This window comes from Paroedura picta, chromosome 11, assembly GCF_049243985.1.
Source record: "Paroedura picta isolate Pp20150507F chromosome 11, Ppicta_v3.0, whole genome shotgun sequence".
In the NCBI taxonomy this organism is placed as follows: domain Eukaryota; kingdom Metazoa; phylum Chordata; class Lepidosauria; order Squamata; family Gekkonidae; genus Paroedura; species Paroedura picta.
The window spans coordinates 38,753,947-38,780,656 of record NC_135379.1 but is presented as its reverse complement, the minus strand read 5'-3'; the positions used below and the strand labels follow the sequence as shown (position 1 = coordinate 38,780,656).

The following is a 26,710-nucleotide window of genomic DNA, read 5'->3' as shown; positions in this document are numbered from 1 at the left end:
TTGTTGTGGGATGGTTAGATGATAGAAATATGAGCAGGGATTTCTAGCTTTACTGCTAAGTTCTTGCAGTACTATGTCTAGTAGTCTGCATTTAATTAAATCAAAGGCAGACTTTTCAGATAGTGAGTACAAAGAGTCTAAAGAGTTTATTACAGATTTAATTTTTCCCTATGAGGGTAAGTAAAAAAGTATTGCTACTAGGGTTCAAGTTCACACACACACACACACACAGGTTTATTTCAAACAAAACTATTTTCTCAAAGGACATAGGACAATCATGGGGGCTTATTATGAAGAAGCGTTAAGAAAACTGAAAACTGCACTGATGATAACAAGTCCAGAAAGGTTGCACCACGGGTTTTTTCTCCATCCTGCCAAGGGGCCTGCTCGTTCTCTGAAGGTAACAAGGGCTTGTATGATGATAATTTCATTGGGAAACCTTATCCCATCTACCCTACAGCCTTGATCTTCTCCCTTCAGACTTTTGAAAGAACATTTAAGAGGAACATCATTTGAGTCCCTTGAGGATGCCAAAACCGTTGTTTTGACATGGTATACATCGAACACTGCAGAATTCTTTAGGAAAGGGTTAGAGAGGCAGAAACACCACCTTCAGAAGTGTATACACCTAGATGGAGGATATGTTTAGAGACAGAAGCTTCACATTTAACTCAATGTTAAATCCTTTTAAACTGGAAATACCAGGACAGAACCTGGGATCTTTTGCAATCAAGCCAAACCCCACCATGAGAAGTGAGAGCAATCTTTTCTGGCATGCAAAAATGTTCTCTCCCAAAAGCAGTTAACTTAATCATGAGCGCCTCTTCTTCATGCCCAGACACATCATCATAGTTTTGGCGAAAAGTGCATTGGAAGGAGAGGCAACTCACTCTCAACATGACACATCAAAGCCGACAGACTATCACATGAAAAGACACTGACAGGCCGATGATAGCTGCTGAGCAATGCCTTGCATAACACACCACTAAAAATCACAGGACACAGCAAATAAATTATTAATGTAACTAAATATCACTTAATGACGAGATTTCTTCTTCAAATGAGACTTAACAGCAGAACATTAATTCCAGAAGACTAGCAGCATGACATTTTAAAAAGCCAGGGAACATTTGGGTGCCTTCAAGCAGCTACGAGCTGTTACTGCTAGGAAGAAAAAACAAGTCATCTAAGGCAGGGGTAGTCAACCTGTGGTCCTCCAGATGTCAATGGACTACAATTCCCATGAGCCCCTGCCAGCGTTTTTAGGAACAGGTCGGCTTTGCGGCTTTAAAGCCAGGTGCCCTCCTGCCCTCTCCCAGAAGGCTTCGCCAGATGCATGAGTGGGAAAAGACTTGCGCCCAGTCTGTTGCTGAACAGGCCTTGGACAAAGTGGGGTTCTGACAACACACCCCATACAACAAATGACTGGAAGGAAAAAGAGTCTATGGTGCAAAAAAGGAGATCTAGATGTGAAAAAAGTGAACATTCAACATGTTTTTATTCTCAATTGTTGCCCTTGCTCAAGTTTCTAAGTGATGTTGCTGTTGCCTACTAGCTGAAATGACTGTTATGTTATGTTCTCAATTGCTAAAAGTAGTTTAGTGTACATTCTGTTTTATTGGTTCTATGCACACTACCCCAAGACGTCATAGTGAGGGGCGCTACATAAATTGAACAAATAAAATAAGTATTAAATCCAATCCAACAAACAGATGTTTGAAACAAGGCTGTTCATCATTACAACCCAGATCCCAGTGCAGCACTCTAATCACTATACAACATTTAGGGCCGAAGCGCCCTAAATGCACAAGCCTACCACTTACCAACCTGGTGAATTAGAACTGTCTCTCTAGACAACCAGGAAGCCTGTTTCAAAGCTATAAACATGCCCTGCCCTGACCTGGATAGCCCAAGCTAGCCCAATCTCATTAGTTCTCAGCAGCTAAGCCATGCTGGCCCTCTTCAGCATATGGATGGGAGACTGCCAAGGAATACACACAGGCATGCAATGGCAAGCCACTTTCTCAACATCTCTTGCCCTGAGAACCCTGTGAGGTCAAAGTCAGCTGCAACTTGATGGCCAAACAGACAAACAAACACAAAGCCACAAACAGTTGAACCTGGTCTGCATGGGCAGATAGGCTTGGAAATCATTCTGGCCTTGTAACTCACATGGATTCATTTGCATGACTCATCTTGATGTATGCACCGAAGAGGGCCTAAGTTTCCTTAGTTCTTTGAAATCAATACTATTCCCTTCTGTTGTTTTGAAAGATCCCCATATGACAAAGTGAGTCAGAGCACTTAGTGCTGAGGTTCCCAACCTTTCTGACGTTATACAATCTCCAGGGATCTCGGGTTCACATAATGAGGTGAGCATATGGTATGCTGCTTCTAAATCCCTTTCTTTAAGACCAGTTGAGAACAGATAGCAGATGGTGTAAAAGTTACAGGAAAGAGAAACATCCCCATACAAACTCAATGGGTGACCACGATCGTGTTAAACCAGCAACATCCCAACACAAAGAGACTGTCTGAACCTCTTAACAATAAGCTGTATTTTAGAAAAGAATGGGTTAGACATCAGGAAAATCTGGGGTTTAGGTCCACATTCTTTAATGTGACCATCCTGCCCCAGTCTTCCAGGCCTACCTTTTAAATAGGTCTTTATGGGAATAGGGGAATATTTGTTTGTGAAAGGCTCAGAGACATTCTCTGTTAGAGCTTGTGCTATTACGGACAACTGCAATCTGAAACATGCCATTTTAGCTTTCACCGCTATGCATGCTTCAAACATTTGGATACAGCCCAGAGGAGCTGATTGCATTTAAAAGATCCATTCGCACATGGGGGGGGGGCTTTTCCTTTCTTCCCTGCAGCAACTGGCAGCACTTAATCACTTGAACCCAATCTGCACACCATCCCCAACAAAAGAAATTTGGCAAGCCATCCCAGGAGCTGCTGCTGCCAGGGATAACACAGGAAGGCATTCTTGTGCCACTTTGTGCAGAAACAAAACACACTTTCTAAAACGGGGCAAATATGTGTCAGCATTATCCTGCATGTGGTTATATATGTTAAAGTGATAAATTCTACACTATCATTTTTTATCAAAGGAGCAGGCCTGCATGAAAACAAAACTCCTTTTTTAAAAAGATATACAATTACAGGACAACCCAATCCAAGAAACCTTTGTACATGATTTTTCTACTCAGACATATCGACTTATCAAGAAATCCAATCAGCTTTTTTGAAGGCATCTAGCAATTTTGGTTAGTTATTGCAATAGCAAACCCTTGCAAAATTTTCTGGGGGAGGGGGCGGGGGAGAGAGGAGACCGACCACATGATGAAACACAGATCTGCTCCAATTTGCATAAAATGAAGTTAAAAGACCTCTCAAAACATTTTGCTGAGAATCTGATGGAAAGGAAAGGAAAGGGAGAATCAGACTGTAGAAAGGAACTGTCAGCGAAGAATGCCCGCTAACCACAGCTTGCTGCGGTGATAAACTTGAAAACATTCACAGTTCATAAAAATGTAGCTCTCGCAGGAGCACGAAGAATAATATCTGCCATGGCAACCAACCAGAACAGTCTTTTGGCACTCTCTGAATGAGCATTTATGAGGAGATTAATTCGATACATGCACCGATGAAAGGACTCCTGAGATCCATAACTGTCTCCCACAAATTATGCTTATTGTGCAACTGGCTGTTTAGAACAGATTGCACATTATCCATATTGACCCAGCACTTTCACGGCAAATTTATATGAAACAGATTAAGCACACATGATGCGTCATGCCATTCTGACCCACTCTATTTAATGGGTGTTTCATAAACAGGGAAGTACAGCTCTGTGGGTTTTATGTAAAACAAACTGATCTTGAGGAACCAATGTAAATAGGACTGGAATCCCAAATAATTATCTGTAAGAGGCCACAAACGGTTATATGATCAGATGATAGTGTGTATATATTTTTTTTTAAATCCACAGATAGAGGATCTCTAAGGCTTTGCCATTGACTGATGGCTAGCAATATGATAGTATTTCTGAAACATAATCAGACCAAAGCACTTCTATCAATAATTATGACTCCCAGTATACAACAGTATTTCTTTTTAAATAAAGATGGCACATTATGACTGTCATATAACTCAGGCATGACAGTAAAATTCTGGACATTGTGAAGCCATGATTTTTCTGGTTGTCCAGAGTTTGTAACAGCAATTGCCTCAAGTACATTTAACTCTTCCAGGACTGTGGCCCTCGTGTGTGCGCCTGCGTATATTTTAATAGCTGTATTCGTAGAAACTAAACATATAAGCAATACTTTACACATTATTCTTTTAAAGGTTATTAACACTGCAATCCCATACAGAGTTGAAACTCACTGATGTTGGTGGTATGCTTATGGTAATGGTGTTCTGAAATAATCCAGTATACGATGCACTGTAAATACATTTTGCACAAGCTAAGGTAGAAGTATTATTTAATGCAGGCGTCCCCAGTGTGGCAACTGCAAACACCCCATGCTTTTAACAGTGGGCCAGGCCAGGCTTCTGATTGTACACTGGAGAACCAATTCCCTCCTCCCCCCTGCAGATTTTTAAAGTTTCTTTGACAGCAGTGGAAACCACAGCATAAAGATCATCACATTATGATGAAAAGTAAGCCACATGCATTCAAGAAAATAATTTTACACAATGTTTTAATTTTAAACGCATACTTTTAAATAGTTTCTGCCTAAAATGTTGAAGTAATTCTATCAGAGTGATGCATGACCGTACTCTGTAGCATTTTATGACGGGCTCCATCTTCTCCACCAGCCTGGGATCCGTGGTTTAATATATTTCTGAAATAATTATGTACTTATTGTTTTCCTGGAATTATTGTCAAAATAATAATTCTGTTTCACAGGTGAAACAACAGTGCAAATGGGGTAAAAGGTCAGCGTTTAAATGAATGCAATGGGACGCTGTTAAAATCTAGGTTTGAAATGACATAAATACAATTGGTACTTATTTTACAAAATACTGAGGAAGGGGGGGTTGTTTTATAAAGAAGAAGAGTTTGTTCTTATATGCTGCTTTTCCCTACCCGAAGGAGGCTCAAAGCGGCTTACATTCGCCTTCCCTTGGAAACTATTTTACATGAGGGTTTTTCAGTACTTTCAAAGAAAATCCAAGGGGGTTCATTCCCTCCCCCCTCTTTTTGGAGGAGAAGGAATTAAGTGAAATAGAGTTTTGTTTTCTAACGTTAGCTTACTCAGCCAACATGGCTGCTATGTGTATGCATATTCTGGAGCCTTGCTTAGTGCTCCCTTCCAGCTGTCTACCAAAGTGAAGGAACCCCAAATGACCCATGAATGGAAGGACATTTTAATATGTCACCTAGGGCTACAGCATTCTTTATGGCAGCCTTGGAGCCAAATTTAACTTCACCTTGGAAATATTCACAGCCATCAACAAGTTTCTAGGGAAAGCAAATAAAAATGCAAATATGGAGTCTCTGAGGGCAAACCTTGGAAACTGATGAACAGATAAGGAATAATAGCTGGCAGCAGACAGGCACAAGTTACAAAGCAATATTGGCAGTATAACTGCTGCTTATGAAGGCTAAATACAAACAGAACGCTTTAAAAAGTCTTCCCTGTGACCCAATCAAATCTGAAAAAGATCATTTTAAAAAAAACGCATTGTTGCATATAATGCTTGTTTTCTTTCCTTGCTAACCCAAAATGGGCATTAGTAAGATCTGTGTGAGAATGACAGTCTATAAACAGGAAACTACCAGGTATTGCCTTGCCAAATCTGAGTTATAAAAAAATATGTATGTATAATGACAGAGTGAAGAAGCAACATTTTTCTTCCAGAATCCCTGACTCACACAATGCACAGGTAAGCTAATGACGGTACTCATGACCAAATAAATGTGAATTGCGTGGAAAAAAACCTCCTGCACTTAAGGTACAGAAGACAAGAAACAGACAATAAAAGCCATACTTCATCAGTATGCAATAATGTGGGGATTATCAGGGAAACACTGCATGAAAAATTCAACAACTGCAATGGTCTGTTAGAGATTTAGCACATTGTACAGGAACGTTTGTGCTCTTAACCACAATACTTTGCCATTGCTCTACTCTATGTGCTTAGGGTAGAGGAACTCTGCACGGGACTGCAATGTCAACCACTTTCTTTTCTCTCTCTGAATAGTTTCTAAGATGTACAAGTGATTTCTGCTTTGATTTGTTTTGACTGAGGGTTCATATCGCAGCATACAGACTGAGCTCAAAGCGTTTTTTATAGCCAAGATAATTTTTTGAATGGTCATAAAATGTTAAATATAGTAGCACATTCTCAGAAGGCAATCTTGCCATTGAAACATTCCCCGCCTTCTCAAGATGACAGCAGATCGTTGCCTTGGCAACAGAGCCTACTCAACACTAACCTGGAGAGTCATGCTAAAGGAGCATGGGCTACCTGAACAGCACATATGATGTGGAGTACAAGCACCTTACATTGACAAGGGAGGTCCCTTCCGATTCTGTGATTCTACCCGCAAGCATTAATAGATGGCAAAACAGCAGAAAACTTTTATATGAGTTGAATTTGACAGCAAACATAGTCAATTATATAGCGGCATGCTGGTCGCAAGACCTCAAGCAGGACTTTCACCGTCAACACCAGCTCTTTGAATTGTGCCTGAAAACAGATTGGGAGTCATTGCAGATATGCATATCAGTTGTGCGCATATCATGAAGGCTGCAAATGGGCTGCTTTCACAGAGTTCAAGATTTCTGCCGCATCCAAGTATGCAGAAAAATATTAGTTTGCAATCTGAAAAATAATACACCTCCCCTCTGCTCAGAACCGAGCACACTCAGTGTCCTCAAAAAGCTGAAATTGGCTGAAGGGAGGAAGAGAAGAAAACAGAAGGACAGAGAACTTGGCCTGATCAAGCAAACCTGATCTTGTACAAGAGTTTATCGCAGGGGTCCCTGCTGTAGCATAACCAGGGGTCCCTAATATGGTGCCTGCAGGTGCCATGGCATTTGCCAACACCTATCTTGGCACATGCCATGTATCTTCAGAAAGTGAGTGGGTAGGTGGGGCTTACAAAGATGACTACAGGCTCAGCAAGGTTGGAGACCCCTGGCTTATAGCATCTCGCAGAAGGAAATTAGGGATGCAGCAACATACCAATTCCTTATCTCATCCCCATGTAGTAATTACGAATGATCCCTATTTTATGAATCAGTAAACTCAGATGAATCTGAAAGAGAAACATGTTTTTTATAGGAAGCAGGGTTTTGGCCAACATACAATACAAGTTTAGTAGCTACTCAACATTCAGTGAAAATAACATTAAGAACAAGTCGCAGCAGGGGCTGAGGAGAGCAGAAGGCACCTAAGTGGTCTCCAGTCAGCTGGCTACATGGTCCAGTGAAGGGGCAGAGTCCTTTTAGTGTATTATTATTATTAGCATCAGCATCAGCAGCAAAAAATTTCTAAACCGCCCTTCTGAGACCAGCTCAGAGAGGTGTACATACATTGTTATAAGGACAGAAAACAATAAAGCATTAAATATTAATGATTGACTAACCATTAAAATGAATTAATGAATTCAGAGTATCTGTAAACAGCAATTTATCATTAACAGCCAAAGATTTATTGCTGCTGATAAGTTTAGCCCAGGCTGGATATTACTAGAGGGGGGTGCATAGTCCATGCACTGAGCTTGCATCAGGTTGGGCACTGGGCTGCAAGTGTTCCCAGGGCTTTGCCTGCCTGTCCTTCCCTTATAAAGCTGTGCAGCCACCAGGATCGCATCCCTGATTTTTCACAGCTTTCCCTTCCACTTTCCCAGCACTTTGGCTCTTATGGGTTTTTGTTTACTGTCTTTTGTTGTAACTGCTTTGGCCAGTTTGGGCACTGGGATGGATCCTTTTGGCTAGGGAGATGGTGCTTGCATATCCACGTTCTGGGGACTCCCTTAAGGGGTCTTGGGATAGAGACATTTCAATGGCATGCCCAGCTCAAGGGCTGTCAGTGGGGCTCCTTGCCAGCAGGTGGCAAGGGAGCCATACAGTGGCTGGTGTCCACATGGTTCCTGGGGTTGGCCACTCCTCAGTTTCACCCTCAGCAGGTGGAATGTCCGATGTAGGATCCATCCCAATGCTGAGTCAATGCTCCTGCAGTATACTCAATAAAGCTGTGGCCATTTTATCCCCCAAATTGTCTATGGCCTGTTGTATCATTCCTTGCCTGCACTCCCCTCTATGCCCTTAGGCCCACAAATACAAAGCACAAGCTACAAAGGTGCCCTAAATTCAACCATCCCCTTACATTTTTATTTAGAGAAAATTTCTTCATTTGTTTTTGTTTGCCTTAGGCTTTCCTCCAAAAAGCACTACATTCTCTTCCCACCAAAGTCCTTGAGAAGCAAGTTTTGTGAATATTATAATCTGAAATGTGGGATATAATGAGGGCAAATTAAATGCAGTTTAATCTATCTGGGAGACCAGAGTGTGTGTCCAAATAAAGAACTTTGTTGATGAAAGCGGAGCACAGTTCAGAATAACCTGAATTCTTTATCTGTTTGTGTTCTAATTAAATCAGTTTCAATGAATTGCTTAGTTAGAAAAGGTTGTTTTAAAACTAGTTCTTGGATTACAGTTATTCTTGTTTACAGCGGCAATACATTACCTGTAGCATATAAATTAGGCTTTTTCAAAGAAAAGGTCCTCCAAGCCACAGACCCTCATACACGGTACTTGTTGCCTAGATCTGCACAGGACAGCCAGATTACTAGATCTGGGGAGAAGAAGGGCCTCGATTCAGTATCCCTTCCCTTCTGGCACTGCTAATTACCTGCTTGGCAGTAGACATGCATTGGTGATAATTCAATCACATTTGAAGATATTTAGTAATTTATCACAGTATACTTACTGTGACAAACAACCAGAGTATACATGTAAATCATACTCCAGATTAAGCCTCATATGCAAAAACTGGTGCTGCACCCAGAATCTTACATCAGCTAATAGAAGCTATGTGCACAACAATTCGGTAGGTGGGATCAGGCTTTTTAAAATGTAGTGGTTAAAGTGTTGGACTAGGATCTGAGAAATCCAGGTTCAAATCTTCAGTCATGACAAGGAAATTTAGTGGGCGACATTGGGCCAGGTCACACATTCGCAGCATAACCTACCTCACAAGGTTGTTGTGAACATAAAATGGAGGAGAGAAGAATAATGTAAGCCACTTTGGGTCCCCCTTGGGGTGAGAGGCGGGTTTAAATAAAGTAAATTATTACATATACACATAGAAATCTGTAATGTACTTTATGTGCATGTTCTAATTATTTTAAACACAGTAATTTTAAATGTTTATATTAAAGTTACCTTTGTACTATTAACATTTATAAAGCAATCCTCACAGCATTGTCTCTGAACTAAATAGGAAAACTAAGTGGTCAAACTCCTTATATATTGTAAACATTCCAGCAGTTTTCATTAGATTATGTGATAACATATAGCTAGTGACTACCATTACAATTTTTATCAGATTTATATTTGTATAGGGAATCTACAAAATATGCTTTCATGCTCCAATTCTAATTAGTTTCAAAAGGAGGACCAATTGACTGCATTACAGAATGGCCCTTACATAACCTGCTTAAAATGTTATATAAATTTCATATATTGAGAGACCAACAGTCTCCAGGATTTTTTTTAGTATCAGATAACTTTTTGTCCCCTCTAAATCTAGGCTACAAGAAGTGGATCTTTTATACAACAACACAAGCAATCAGTGGATTGCTAGAACAGAACCAATCAGTTTTACATAGCAAGAAAACTCATACTGTAGCTTGAATTCATTTAAAAGAATGCATAACCTTAAGGTATATTTATTTCTGTTTTACAATTTTCCAATGACACTTACATGACCAAATAACCCACACATCCTTTAAAACATATGGTGTAATATTAAGATAATGAACTATAAGAGTCAAGCACCCCTTCTTTACCATACCCAGCCATGGCATAATCAGACGCCATTTGCTTATTAGGCTCATCCAATGGTTCCTTGCTATGATTGACCTCGTTTGACAAATACTATATTTATTTATTAATTTTCTATTCTGCCCTGCCTTGTGGCTCGGGGCGGTTTACACAGAACATAGGGATAGTACAGCACAATTCATAACATCAGGTAAACAACAATATTATAGATGAATTAATACGATTTTACAATGTGACTAGGTATCAGTGAAGAAACATCTGTCAATAAAGAACTTTACAGCTTCCAAGCAAAGAAGTTAATTGTGGAACCAGAAGAGGAAAGCAAGTGCTCTGCTCCTATAAAAATACAATCATCACTTCAATTGAAGATGATAGAACTACCATCCCAACACCCCCATGGCAAATTAAAAAAAAAAAAAACAGGCGCACGTCTTCTGTTACTTATATAGCATGCTCCAAAGAATGGCTGTAAGGAAGTTACCAAACAGTGGGCTCTGATGTAATTGAGTTGCTATACATCTAAAATCTTGAGAACTTAATATGGATAAAGGAGCTGGTACTGCTAGCCCCCGTCATCCCTTCCAGGTCGTCAACATTTGTCTTTTCCGGCGAAGGAACGAAAACTGCGTAGAAGATGTGGAAGTCAATTCATGATGTTGATTATACTGCCAAGAATGATCTTGTATTTCAGTAACTCTAGAAATACTATGCATTTGAGCTTATACAGTACAGTGAGTGTCAAGCCACGCGGAAAGAACTGTGATGGGTCTCCCCAGCATTTTCCAATCAAGGCTGCGGTGCAGAAAGGATTTAACCTTTCCAACTCCCCTGCATACAACTTTTCCTGCTATACACCTATCTTTTTCACTGCTAAGAGCCAGCAACAGGCCCAGGATGCATGTGTTTCAGATGGGGTTACCTGAAGGATTAAGTCAAACTCACCCCTGCCCCACTCTGGGGCTGTAATTTACCTTAAAGAATGCTTGAAAGATCTGATTACAAAGCTCCCAGCAGTATATCTAGTTTGGCCTGGAATCACCCTACTAGCAGCACAGAAAATGTTAATAAATGCAGTTGAATTCCATTTGCATAGAAGACGTTCCTCCAGCACTACACATGCTGATTCAGCACTATGCACTCTTATAGAAGTGTTTTGCAATCCATCAATCTAGAGGACGCATCTGACCAACATTTCTCTGATGAATAATCCATGACTTGAGGATGGAAATCTGTGAAGCTTAACTTAATACTCTCTCCGAACAGCGTTTCATTTTTGTTTCCTTTATTCAGTGTGATCTCAAATAATTTTAGAAGTAGACAAACAGTTCCTACTTAAAAGCATATGGAAAAGAATAGCTCTGTGTTATGCTGGCAGACTTTCAATACCCTCATTGCATACGTTTCATTCTGAAATGTATATAATATGCCCTGCATTTGGTAAAATAGTATATTCCATATGATTGTCATATCTCCACACATATAGAACCTCTATCTGCAAAATGCAATTTGTAGTAAAAAAAATATAACAGCTGAACTCTAACTGGCTAACTTTTACATTATTGTATCAATTGCCCAAATATAGGGCACATTAACAGAGTTAGCTTGGTGTAGTGGTTAAGAGTGGCAGCCTCTAATCTGGAGAGCAGAGTTTGATTCCCAGCTCCTCCTCCACATGCAGTCAGCTGGTTGACCTTGGATTAGTCATAGTCCTGTTAGGATGTTGGTTGTGGGAAGAGGAAGGGAAGATAATTGTAAACTGCTTTACAACTGCTTTGGGTAGTGAAAAGTGGGGAATAAAAACAATTCTTCTTCTAACAAATGTTTCATTGAAGAAGAAAGCAGTGACTCACAAAAGCTCACACCATGCCACAATTTGTTAGTCTTTAAGATGGTATTGGACTCTTGCTCTTTTTTACCACCACAGACAGACTAAAACAGCTGCCCACCTTCATCAAATGCTTCTGACAGTCCTCCTTCTCATAGCCATCTTGTACATTCATGAGCACAAGCTGAATCTAGCCTTTCTTACATACTTGCAATCTGCACAACTTTCAGCAAAACACAATTTGAGCTTCTGGATGGTTACAGTAAAATGAAATATTCAAGCACTGGGGTTCAAACAGGTTCCAACTATATTTGACAACAAGGAGAGCAAAACAATATCTGTCTCAGGAGTTTTGTTCCTATTATTGGATCTTGTACAGGAATGCTACTAATTGTTCATTCCCCATGCCATCTTTATGCAAGGTACTACCCAAAAGAGAGGAAAACATGGCAGAAATAGATGAACTCCGTTGACAAAAGTTGGTAGAACTTTTACCTCAGATGAGAGATGGAGAGCTGACTGGACTGTCAGCAAGTAGCAATACAAAAGACAAATCACTTCTGTACAGCAGTGAAAAGAGTACTGAAGAGAGGGATGTTCACCACTCTCCCACCTGAATCATGTATTAAAGAAGGAAGGTTTTCTCACATGACTGGGAAGGTTCTGCTGCATAACCATTCAGAGTGCTTCCTGGAGCTCTGGAAAACTCAGAAAGCTTTCAGATCTTCTCTCCACAATTGGCTTGTGCCTGAACCAGCCTTTCTTAATGTTTTTACCATTGATAAACTCCTTAAGCATTCTTCAGGCTTTGAGAAACCCCAGAAATGGCATGATTGTGCTGAATATGGATGGGAAGCAGGGGACACAGACACCTGGAGCTCCTCCCCTTCAAGTCCATCCCTGGTCATTTTTTGAGGGGAAGCAAGTCGACATGACCATATATGGCCGTATCATCCAATAAATGTTTAACAAATTTTAATAACATATAAAACATGAATTAACTCCCTCTCTTTTGGGAAACGGTTCCAGGGCCACTAAGAAATCCCAGGGTTTCATGCTGTCTCTGGCTGAGACAGTCTGGCCTGCACAGAAGGTAACGAGGCTCTAACCCTTGTCAGAAACTTATCTTTTAAAAGCCATTGTTGAGGCCTTCAACATGGAGTTCATTGGATATTATTTATGAAACATGACCAATCAATGTTTGTTTCAGGCAGGCAGCTTAGTCCTTAACTTTACAAGTATAAAACTAAGTCTTAGGAACTTTTGTAAACTGATCAATCAAATGCTTTCACAACTCAGCAGGAACCACACTTTCCTTAATTCTGCTGGGGCAAACATTTCAAAGACTCAGCACACAATGTTCATTTTATTCACTTATACCCTACTCTATGTCATGGTATGCTTAAGGCTATGCTCAGAAATCCTCATTTATTACATTACAACATGCAAGAATATTAAATATTTTAAAGGAAATGCATGCTTTTTGGCTGCTTCTGAAGCTAAGCTGCTCTCACTTTGGTTAATATTATGCTTGCTTCCAAACAGGTATTTTAACAAATTAGAAGATTATTTCTATATTAATCATAACTACATTTCCATAGATAATTCACTTTGGTACTTTAAACAAGCAGTTGGAGCTGCTTGAGAAATATCTGTTTATAGTCAGCTGAGCTTCTTGTGAATAATTTCCACCCCCACCCCCAAAAATACCTGTTTGAGAGCAAAAACAGTGTTATCTAAACTGTGGAAGCAAACAGTTATAGCACAAACAAGTGAACATCAGGAGCCATTATTTAGAAAGTGTAGAATGGCGTGGTGTTATCACAACAGTGAATATATTAAGTTACATACAGGCTAATGTCATGAGGTGTCTGAACTCATGCATGACTATAAACGGACAACTGATGCAATACCACCCAGTACAGGTACTTGTCAACCATCGGAATAGCACTCAGAGCTCAGTCCTACACTGACAAAGCTAGTGCCTTATTCAAATCCTACCGTGGGTCCAAATTCTGATTGAATTGGGGGAAGCATATATTTTACCACACAGTGTGCCCAGAGTTAATCCCAGGACTGTTGTCAGGGATAGGAAATTTCTCTGAAATAGGTCCTGTGTTAAGAATGACAAAAGGGCCTCGTGGCAAGGAATGTTAGTTACATCATTTGAATTCCATGAGATGGAAAAGGCCACATAATCTGAGAAGGAAGGGAAAAAGTCCAATATTTTATCTAGAGTAAGGTGACCAGATTGTCCCACTTTTGGAGGGGCATCCGGGGGTACCTGGCAAATTGTACTTATGTTGAAATCAATATATATATATATATATATTTTTGCGTTCTATAAAAATTTTTGTTGCTCCACATAGACAAAATTTTAAATCAAGAACCCCCCCGGTCAATGGTGTCTCGCTTTACTAATGTTAAAATCTGGGCACCTTAATCTAGAGTGTTCTTCTAGTTCTGTTAGCAGAGAACAATCCATGACATAACACTCACACATTTTAATGAAAAGATCTGTGCATACGATGTTAATTTTCAGTTCTCTCTCATTTCAGATCTAAATTTACCATCACGCCACATGAACTTGGTGTTATCTCACATTTCCTGTCATTAATCACAGGTAACACAAAGTTCAGGATAACAGAATGTTATCTAGGCTACTGAAGTTAACTTTGTTGCAATCAGTACCTTTCACTTTTCTTTTTACATTCAGGAAAGACAATCTTACATGGAACAAAAACAAATGAACTGTCTCATCAGGGCTTCATGGACAGATTCCCCCCACTCACCCCCCAAAAATTCTTTCAACTGAAATTTTTAACTGAAGATGCCAGAGGCTGAATCTGGGAACGAATCTATACTAAAGCATACAGTATTAAAATAAGATTTACCTCTTTTATGTTTAGTTTCAGAAGCTTTTGTAAAGCTTCATAGAGAAATACAGATACGAGCCATTTAATCGAGGCTGACAGTTTATTGCAGATGTAATAACTCGGTGAAAACATTCTTTTTTAAATGCATTTTAAAGGCACTATTCATTTTAAATAGACATGGAGTTTATGCATATCCACACAAATGAAACAATGAGGCATGCAAGCAGTTTATTTTATTTTTATGAAAGTTCAAAGGGTCAAATAAATAATATGGAATAAATCAAAAGATACGTTTCCAAGATAAATAAAATTGTAACAATGATTAACCTGCAATTATTGCAATAACATGACTTTCCTTTCTGTCCAGAGATCTGCAGTGGGCAAAAGGGAGCCACTAATGGGTTAGACCAGTTTACCGTGTATGTGAGTACTAGATCCAGAAATAGTTTTTACTGAATTCACACGAGAATTTTAAAGCCATGTCTGAAAAGCTTAGAAAACATTATTGTAATAAACTTCAGAGATTTGAGGGGGAAGGAATTCTAGACTACAGCAAATAGATACAGAAGACAGGATTAAGTAGACAGAAGCTGGCAGATGTTTTATTCTCTAAGCCAGGGGTAGTTAAACTGCGGCCTCCCAGTTGTCCATGGACTACAATTCCTATGAGCCCCTGCCAGCTGGCAGGGGCTCATGGGAATTGTAGTCCATGGACAGCTGGAGGGCCGCAGTTTGACTACCCCTGCTCTAAGCCAAAGGTGGCTATAGTAACTTGTAGTTAAGGCTTCAATGGATGACCTAGTTTTTCCTGTCTTAAAAATACATATTAATGCAGAGTAAAGGAACAATCCTACTAGGTTTACAATCCTGCTTTGTAATATTATGCAAAGCCGCTGTCTAGCCACAGTTCCTCCAAAAGAAATGCAACTGTGAGAGACAAAATTCAGATGCAGCACATTGCAGTCAACCTTTATAAAAATTTCGTGAGGCAGTTATTATGGAAGACATTCTCGACCCAAGTAGAAACACCCAATAAAAAACAGAGCATTGCTGTCTCTAATGGAACTTCTGACATGGCACTATAATTAAATCACTGCATCTAGTAAAACTATGTAAAACCTTCCATGCAAGTCTCTGTCATTAGAATGTATCTGAATCTATATGAAATTGAAGAGGCTGCTTCCTTGTGCTGTAGTCTCAGATTTCTAGCATCTTTGTCATAAATCATTGTTGACAAGTGCATATAATAACAGCTTGAGTAGTTTGCCTAAACCTTATAAAAGCTGTCAATAACTGGACATTAGTTTAAAGGCTGAATGTGTCAACATGTGTCAACATGGAGGAAATGATAGCAGGACATTATTCAGTAGATTCAAGTTTACTGAGGTCCCCAACCTAGAACAGTGGTCCCCAACCTTTTTATCACCAGGGACCGGTCAACGCTTGACAATTTTACTGAGGCCCGGGGGGGGGGGTAGTCTTTTGTTGAGGAACGTTGCTGCCGGTACCTGAGCCCCTGCTCCGCTTGCTTTCCCGCCGGCGCCCCTGACTTCCCGCCGCCCAGTGGGGGGCACTGCCACCAGTAGCTGCGCAGTGCCATGCCGAGGGTGCAGCCAGCTTTGCCTTGATTGGCCCTGCCCCTGCAGCTCACACCCTCCATCCCTGGACTCTAGCCTCTTTGCTCTCAGACGCCTCAGTGCCTGGAGCCAGCAGCAGGTAAGGTGAGAGGCCCTGGGCAAAGGATCGTGGTGGAGGGCCTCCTAACAAGGGCCTGCTAGGCTGGGCCTGCTTAGGAGGGCCTCCTGGCCTGCTGATTGCTCGTTAAGGACTGCTAAGGAGCTGATTAGCTGACTGCTAAGGAGCTCTGTCCCGGCCCAGCTAACGAACTGCCCAGCCCCCACCCACCCCACTTGATCTTGCTGGGAGCTGCCGCCCAAGGCCACCTTGAGCTGACAGGCTGGGGTTCAGGGGAGGGGCCTTTTCAAGGCCCGGGCTTTGAAGCTAGTCTTTTATAAAGCCTACATAAGCAAGAAGATTCATCGCCTGGTAAAGTTGACTCATTCAACTTCAACACAAAAGGATCACCATTTCACCGCTCTCTGTGGTGGTGCTGCTGCTTTTCAACAGGCTTTTTGTGTTGCTGCAGATCTCCATAGACTGTAGTTCTCTTGAAATTCCTCCTCAGATTACTCTATTCTCTGCCCTTGGAACCAAATGGCTTCCATCTCCTTTTTTCCCCTTCTCCTCAGAACCCTGGGCCATTTCGCACTGCTTCAAAATAGCACAATGGTTGCTAATTGGAAACGCTACTAATTTGCCATAACCCACGACGTCGTAGACAATCTGCAACAATCCTGAAACCGACCCGCAAAAAGCGCTTCGTTGTAGCGCTTTCAGGGGAATCCAGAAAAGTGGATTCACCCTCCGGATAGCGATACACTCCTGCAACCAATCTGCAACAATAGCGCTAAAGACCTGTGCGTTACCATTGTTGCGGGTTCTTCAAAGTCCCTCCTCCTGAGCCTGTCCTCCAAACTTCCGGCGAAGCGATCGCCATTTTTTTTTCTCCGAGCGAGCGGGGATAAACGCACCAGCGAGCCTCTTTCTGTTTAGAGGCTTCCCTGGCTTCAGTCCTTCACCTTTAGTCACTAAGCACAAACCACATAAAAGCCCGTTTGCTGAAATAAAGTCCCTTTATTTTTTACACATTAATTCAGCCGAAAATCGGGCCCGTGAGAGGGGGGGGGGATTTTTTTTTTATCACTCGAGGCAGCGTGCCAACGATCATACAATCAAACGACAGCTCACATTAGGCAGCTGGATGGGTCTCTCTGTTGCAACGAATCTACCTAGATTCGTTGCTATGGGTCTGTTTTTTTTTTTTTTAAACCTTTCTTAAAGGGAAAGGGGCTGTTTGGGAGCATGCTAACGGCTGCCCATTGGCTGCTTGACGGCCAGGGGCGGGACGAGCTTGGCAATAGCGCTTCCTTTCTAGCGATTTCTGCCGAGACCGGAAGCCTGTGGGAAACGCTAAAAAACGCAACTGATTCCACTACAAAGGCAGGTATGCATAACAACGAATTCCACTATTTTAAATGGCGATTTTTCATTCCGCAAACAATTTGCAACAAAGATCCCCGTGCGAAAAGGGTCCCTCTCTTTCCCTCAAGATTCTCCTATGACTCCCCGTCAAGGGCATAATAGCTTTTCTCCAAACTCCAATAGAAGGCCAAACACACACGATTACACTTACATAACCTAAAAAATTAATACTGGGTGGGCTACAACAAATAACACTTATATAGCTAAAAGGCTCACTGAGAACACAGGAAAATAAACACCAGATTCAATATTATTATGGTCGGACTTACCAGAAAAACCTTAGAAATGACAAAGAAATAAAAACATGCATGGTGATGACAGCTTCTTACAACACAGTATATCTGTCTGGCTAGAGCTCTGTTGGTGTGTCTACTAAAATTTCTGAAAACTTCCACTAGATTTCCGCACTATGCAGAAAAAGAAACTTAAGAGCTTCTTAATTTGCCAGATTCTAGCCTGGTCAATTGTAAATAAGTGGACAATGCCATCAAAGGAGCCCATGTACAGTGCCCCCTTTGTCTTTTAGATAATTGCATCATCCCCTAGATTCTAGAGGGCAGTACCACTTTGGAAAACACTGGTCTAAAACATTCCAATGATTACAATGAGGTAGTAGTAATCCTTACCTGCTGCTTGAGGGCCTCCAGAGATTCGAATTCTAGCCTTCCCAGTTTTATCCGAATATCCTGTGGCTTATCAGGGATTGCAAATGCCATAATAAACTTTATTGCCAGGATTAAATGCTAAAAAAGAACAAATGATACTTAGTTGTCACTTATGTATCATATATATATTTCTGTAAAGTAATTATCACTCTTTACTTTTTAATCACAATTTATAACATTATAAAATGAGCATTATTAGTCATTATTATGAGTGATGAGCCACTCTTCTCATTAGTCATGAAGTAGAAAACACCAATAAATGAAAAATCTACAACTGAGGAACCCTCTGACTTTTTCCGAACCAGGAATCTGGCCCGGCGCAGCACCCATCTTGTCGCAGGGCTAATTTCTGCTTCCAGACAATATCTGTGGGGCAAATGAAGATCAGCACTATTACCTTGCCATGAGGCAAATGAGGGTCTGCATCACACCAGGCCTGGCACCACACTAGACCGGCGCCGACAACATCTGAAAGCAGAAATTAGCCTCGCGGCTAGACGAGCACTACGCCGGGCTGGATTCCTGGTGCAGAAAAGGTCTCTGTTTGATCAAAACATACTGATACCATACCATCATATTATTCTTTCAATCAGTGTCAGAGATTTCTCTGTCCCAAATATAATATACATTTTTGTACAAAGTATTACCAAATATTTAAAATAATTTTCATCTTCCATAATTGACCATTTTAGCAAGACCTGCAAGTATGCATTGAGAGAAGCATATACAAATGTCAACTTTAAGTCCTTTCTAATACTTCTAAGAACTTTGGGCTGATCCAGATTCAGTAATGCTACTTCCATAAATCCAAACAAGTAACTCCTTTCTGATTCTTTTCTTCTGTGGCAATATCCAGTTGGATAACAAGTCAATATGACTGCAAAATAGCTGTTCTTTAGTCATTCATCAGCATTTAGGCACCATTTTGTCTGATCTGAGAATACTATGATATTTTCAAGCAAAATAGAGAAATGATGGAAGTATGCTAAAAAGATATATCAAGAGGATAGAATCTTGGTGTAGTGGTAAAGAGCAGTGACCTGTACTCTGGAGAACTATGTTTGATTCCCACTCCTCCAGATGTAGCCAGTTCAGTGACCTTGGGCTAGTCACAGTTTTCTCAGAACTCTCTCAGCCTCACCTACCTCACAGAGAGTCTGCTGTGGGGAGAGGAAGGATAGGTGATTGTAAGCTAATTTGATACTCCTTTGAATAGTAAAAAGCAGGGTACAAAAAAACGCTCCTCTATTTCCCAATAAATGCCTAGTTAAAGTCACCCAGGAGGTTCTGTAAATATTGAGCTTAATTTTGGGATCATGATTATGTCATTACTTCTTTAACCACCAGGCGGGCAGCAGAGTTGGTTTGAAGTAGAAGAACAGGATAAGACTCCATCAGGGCAGGGGGTGGACTAGATGGCCTGTATGGCCCCTTTCAACTCTATGATTCTATGATTCTATAGGACCTTGAAGACAAAATTTCCAAGGTATAAGCTTTCAAGAGTCGAAGTTCCCTTCATGAGACACTGCAAACCTTCCCAAGATTCTGGCAGACAATTTTATTGTTGGCAAAATGAACTTGTTTTGCATATAACCTAGTTAAGTGGTGGCTAAGACCAACTGAAAGAAGGCAGTCCTGCAATCATGCACTGTAGGAATCAAATTAGCAGTTCAAAATTCCAAGAATTTATTTCTAATTTGCATTTTTAAGTAGGGACAAGGTTGAGGGACACATTGATGCTAAAACACAGCTGCTGCTGTTGCTCATGGCTATATTTTTTGCAGAACAGGCCAATCTCACTAGCTGTCAGAGCACTTGGCAGAAGTCTACAATGAATTTGATAGCACTGCAATTATCAAAGGTGAGAGAAACATTGACATTTCACTCCTTGGCCACTTGGCAGATGGTGACATAGAAGGGTATTTTACTGTTGACATGAGAGAGTTGTGTTAATTCCATCCTGTTTTCTTCATACCAAGAAATACACCCTGTAATCATCATGTATAATGTGCTCTTGAAAAGCAGCGCATCTTTAATTTTTGCAATTTAGAATAAGAACGCTGGTCTGCAAAAGCTTAGAATATGATGCAACTCTGATATATACTATTACAATAAAGGTGCTACAGTGCTGCTTAGTAAAATAATAACTAAACCAAAGGAAATGTTCTTACTGTTTTAATTTCAAAACCATATGGGACTAATTCCTTTTCTAATCCAGGTTACCAATTCTGTTTGGGAGAAGCAGGAAAAAACGAGAGAAAGGCTCTTCTCAAACCTTCAGAACTCTGACGGGGCTATTTAGATGATTTAATAGGTTTATTTTGATCTTTACTATTTCAGGGTTGAAAAACAGAAGCAGCTAAGCATTTGAAAGCCCTGTAAATAACATCATTACTATGATTTCTTGTGGGTAATCTGGACTGTTGCAGCTCAACTATGACATGGATCCTAAGCAGAATCGTGTACAGGAATTCTGCAGAGGAGTAATCAGTTTCTGACAGTCCCTCCACCTGATGCATACCCTTGCACTGTTTCATAAAATGTTCTAGACTGCCCTCTGACCCTCAGATCTGGCTTTGGAGGAGGCATAAGAAATTATAGCTGTATAGAGAACTCCATCCTGCTTGAACAAATTCAGCAAACAATTTCTGGATCCAAGCCTATGGTGACCTGTATAGTTTTGATTCAGTCAAAATACAGCAGGACTAGCTATATTCAAGGGTATATATAAATATCCTGTAATTGGTATAGGTCAGATATATGTATCCTGAAAATTTCAGTTTTCATTTTTATTATTTATTTATTATTTAAACTTATTACCACCATTCCCGAACCAGCTCGTAGCGGGTCACAATCCATCCATATAAAAACCCAGTAAAAATCCCATTAAAACAAATGCACATATATACACACATTAAAAACAGACTCCTAAAAAATCATGGCAGTCTTCAACCCCACTAACCCGCCCCCCCCCAAAAAAAATCTGTATAAAGGAGAGGAATGGGAAGAGGGATCATAGATGATATAGCTAATGCTGCCCTCTTAGCACCAGGGGGCCTCATCAGATCTTCCTCACCATGCTGGCCTCAATCAAAAACCTGGCGGAAGAGCTCCATTTTGCAGGCCTTGCGGAATACCGAGAGCTCCCGCAGAGCCCACAGCTCTTCCAGGAGATCATTCCACCAGATGGGGGCCAGGACCAAACAGGCCCTGGCCCTGGTTGAGGGCAGGCATGCCTCCCTGGGGCCAGGAATGACCAATAGATTGGTACTCGCAGAGCGCAAAGCCCTGCAGGGGGCATAGGGCAAAAGGTGGTCCCTCAGATATGTGGGACCTAGATCACGGAGGGCCCTGAAGGTCAAAACCCGAAACTTGAACCAGATTCGAGCAGCCTAGAGGCTGTGAAGATGTTTGGTGGACTCAAAAATTTCAATGAGTGCAAAATGCTGCAATCAGGATGTTGACTAGAGTAGGTCATAGGGATCATATAAAATGCCACTTTGGCCCATCAACACTGTTTTCCAATCTGTTTTGAGGCCCCATTCAAAGTGTTGGTGTCGACTTCTGAGTGACACTGGCAATCTGGAACAGGCTGTTCTTGGTTGTGCCCCCATATCTTTGGAATTCTCTCTCAGAGAGACTCATCTGTACTTCTTACTGCCATCATCCAGAAGTGGATGAGGACTTTTTGTTTTATTTAGTGTTTCCTCAGTGACCCCTAATAATTTAATTATTGGGTATTTTTTTTGTATGTATTTTCACTTGGCTTTTGTTTTAATGATGTGTGGGGTTTGTTCTTTTTAATTTTTTTATAATACTGATGGAATGAATTACACAGCCACTCAGAGATATCTAAACCTTTAGACAATGTTGTTCCTCACGTTTACATCAATGCATAGTTATGCTAAAATGAATATAAGAAGAGAGCAGTTAGTATGCACCACAGAATTTCTTAATAGAAGATTTTGCAACACAGCACTCTAATGCTTCAAAGTAAAGCGCCCAGTAATATATCTCCATCCCATAATCCTTAAATATTCTGGCACAAGCCTTATATTAATTTATAGATGGCGAGTAATAGGAATTAGGATGTACATTGCCAAAAATCAAATTAGCCTGATGAAGAGTAAAGCTTTGAACATGCTCTGAAATAAATTTGGCATGAAAAGAGATTACAGAAAAATGCTCACTCAGTTCAGCTCAATGCTGTGATTGATACCATGCATTACAAAATACCTCTTAACTGATTGCACTATTATAGACTGGATCCTGCATCTGACAGGTCTACCTTATTTAGAAGATGCTCAGTGCCTAGAAAAAAGTGGAAATGATTCTTATCTGTGAACTTCCTTCTTCGCGTACTGTAATGTTGAGCTAAAATGGTGAATAGTGAAGCCCCAAATTCAAACGACACCTCAGTCGAGTGGACCAGCCTTATAGCCTCAGCTGAATGTTGGTAACATGGAGATAATATTGCCAAAATGGAGATAATGTTGAAGGATTACTGAGACAATGCACAATAAGCCATCTGAACACTACAAATCACTGCATAATTGGTATGCAGAAGGTAAGTGTTTCAGCTTCTCACACCTAGTTTCTACAGCCACAGACTCAAACTACAGCCAGGCATCTGGGAAGTAGACATCCCTTCTTACTTAAACCCATGAGCAACCTCTAAGTCTTTTAAACCTGAAAACACTTGAACACAGAAACCTGCCTAGGAAGACCAAATAATAAATTATACAAATATTCTGTAATTGACTATCTCAATCATTTCTTAATTTTTTTTCATTGAAATGCAACAACTAGGACCTGACCATTCCTCATAGTAGCAGAACTCTTAAATACAGTTATTAAAGACTCCCCTTAGGTGAAGCAGTAGTTAGGAAAGAGAAATTATGTTCGGGGAAAAAGTGCAGGGAGATCAGAAACTCATACACCCATGCCCATCAGACTGCTAAAGACAACCTATGTAAGAATAGTGGCCCCCTCCCTCTCAACAGGAGAATTCCTGGAAGGGCTAAAAGAGGCAGTGGTTTGCCCGCTGCTCAAAAAACTCTGGACCCATGACAACCTATCAACTATCATCCCATCTCGCATTTAGTGTTTCTGGGGAAGATGCTTGAAAGGGCTGTCTTGGACCAACTGTCAGCATTCCTGGAAGAAGCTTCAGTCTTAGATCCATCCCAGTCAGGTTACCAGCCTGGCCTTAGGGTAGAAATAGAACCAGATGCCCTGATGGATTACCTCTGTTGCCAGTTGGACCGCGACAGGTTGTCACTGCTCGTGTTATTAGACCTCTCAGCAGCATATGACACAGTCAACCATGAGCTTCTAGCTCACTGCCTTGCTGATGCTGGGATTAGAGGGATTGCCATTCAGTGGTTGATCTCCTTGATCACGGACAGAGGGTAGCAATAGGAGAGAGTTCATCAAGCTAGTTTACATGTGGAGTCCCTGAGGGAGCAGTTCTCTCTCCAATCCTATTCAACATCTTTATGTGCGCTCTTGCACAACGGTCACATCTAGACTGGACCTCTGCAACTCACTCTATATAGGCCTGCCCTTATTCTTGATCTGGAAACTACAGTTGATCCAGAATGCAGCAGTTAGGGTCCTCACAGCATTTGGCCCATTCTTCAACAACTGCACTGCCTTCCAGTCGAATTCTGGATCAGGTTTAAGGTTCTGCTAATCATCTTTAAGGCCAAAAGCACTCTGGGCCCTGGATATCTGAGGGACCACCTTTCTGCCTACACCTGTCAAAGAACGTTATACTCCACTACCTCCAACTGCCTGGTGATTCCTGGTCCTAGGAAAGCTCGGTTGACCTCAACCAGGGCCAGAGTTTTCTCCAGGCTGGCCCCCACCTGGTGGAATGAGCTCCCAGAGGAAATCAGGGCTCTAATGGAACTTGAACAATTTCGCAGGGCCTGCAAAAGGGAGCTCCTTTGCCAGGCATTTGGTTGAGGTCAGCCAGAATGAATCACCTTCCACTAGGTCCCTATACGATATAATGGGAATCAGTCTGGGGCAAATGTTTTCTGAGGTAGTGACACCAAATTTACAGAATAACTGCTGGTGCCTCTTCTTTTTTAAAAAAAGCCCTAAGTTTCAAACAGACTGGACCAGGGGATTCAATTATATAAGCCTCCCCAAATGTGCCCCATCCGCCAATGTTTTCAAGGGAGGTGCTCTTTAAACGCCTTTTGCAAGTTGAACATTCACTCCAAAGGCATTTAAACACCTTACCCGATGTAATGTAAAGAGGTATTAAAATCACTATTTAAAATGGCTCTAATTAGTTAACTTACAGTTTGTGCTACGTTATATAGTTTAAAGTTTGTTTTAAGAAATAAAGACTCCTAAACAAAGGTTGAAAAAATACTGATTCCATAAGCTATCTACGGACTACGTATGATTTATTAGTAGTAGAATAACAGTAACAGAAGAACTCCTCTCAGCCTTCGATCTTCTTATATTATCAGCCTGTTCAACAGTTTAAGGGAATTTCTCAGCAGGCACACATCAAGCTCTATTTCCAAAATCAATATGTTGTTACTCTAAATCTAAAATGAGAAACAAAAAACAACTGAAGAAAGAGTAATATCATAGTTACTGCAAGAACTCCTCAATTTATATTTTTGAGGAATCTGTGAAACTTGGTGCAGGGCTTTAATCTTCGCCAGGGTTTAGTATTGAACTCTTTAAAATGTGAACATGTGAAACAATAATAAAAAATTAGATTGGTTTTACTACCCAGGAGCACTGAACTGAATAAATCTAATATATATCAAAACACAGAAGACAATGTGAGTAGTTTTAAATCATTTCATTTTTTTAAAACAGATATATGTTTCAGGGCTGGATGACATAGAAGCTGTCATGGCAGAAATTGAAAAACTTGGGGATTTTGAAAAATTCTTAGGAAGGGCCAACTGCATCCGAACCTGGAAAGGATTCAGTGTATATAGGACCAATCATCTCCATACAGAACAGAAATCTCTAGGACAGCAAATGCCCCCTTAATAACTGGCCAAACATGGTAATGTCATACTCCTTTATTTATTAATCAGGCTTGTTTACCGGTGTGATATGTTTTGGGCTACAAAGACTAACAATACAATTATACCTGCTGTGCTAAGTCCAATGCCATTTGATTTTTTTAAATATCAGAAAGACATAGTCATGATTCTCCCGGAGTCTTATCAAGTCAGGCCCTTAGTTATCAGGTTGCAAACAACATGTTTTAAAGTAGCGATATAATATTAGTATTGATTGAGGAGAGCAGATTATTATACTTATGGGGGCTGTACTGCGTCCCTACCACTTGCAAATTGACAAGTCTTCCGTTAAGGTATGACAGGTTAATGGAAATGCATTTTTGGAACGAAGGCCCTGATGACCTCCTGAGATTTTCTGATAGCATCAGAAATGTTAATTCCATTCATGCTCTTTGCTGCAGACCTCCAAAATAATCTTCACAGACAGCTGCTGAGATTAAGGCAGCAACAATTCCTATGGCCCAAAAGCAAGAATAGTTTGTTTAGAACATGTACACTAACAGATTTTGAAACCAGTTTAGAGCTGTGACTAAAGATATTTTTAACATCCATTCCAAGTTTTTAATTTGACTTTAATGTCTTAAAAGAAAGCAGTTTTAAGAGAAAAAACCCATTCGCAAAACTATACTTTTCATGTTTCTTATAAAATATTTTTCCTCTACCATCCTAATTTTACTGTAGCCGCTTTATTAAAACATAATAATGCTGGATCTGCTGTAAGATAATTCAACTTCATGCAAATGCACTGCAAGATCTTTTCTTTCAGAAATAAGGCATGAGAAATGAGGCTGTTTGCTCAAGTACAAAGGTACAGTAGATAAAATAGTAATGAAGATCCATTTCCATTATGAATACCCTTTGTTCAAAATTTTGACAGTATTTGAGAAGCATTACTTTCCTCTAAGCAATGTTTGCTCCAGTTTGATGAGGTACAGAAAGTCCTCTTCCCAAATAGTCAAACTAATTTATCTTGAACAACATCCAGAAATTAAGGATCTAACGCACTGGGAGCAGACAGGTATACTTCACCATGGACTAATGCACACAGGTGCATTCCCTAGACACCACTGTGAAACTTTACAATGGACACTTTATATAAAAAACCAACTGATAGTCAAATATATCTGAATGCTTCCAGCTAACACAT

General features: G+C 40.5%; 1 protein-coding gene across 3 annotated transcripts in view; it reads right to left on the bottom strand.

Annotated features, from left to right (window-relative positions):
- Nucleotides 1-26,710, bottom strand: part of ANO10 (anoctamin 10) — a 76,937-nt gene that overhangs the window by 10,276 nt on the left and 39,951 nt on the right. For all 3 annotated transcript variants that reach the window (XM_077302705.1, XM_077302704.1, XM_077302703.1), the window contains one exon: nt 18,461-18,577. In XM_077302705.1, the coding sequence (XP_077158820.1) occupies nt 18,461-18,577 (117 nt within the window). The remainder of the gene's footprint in view (nt 1-18,460; nt 18,578-26,710) is intronic.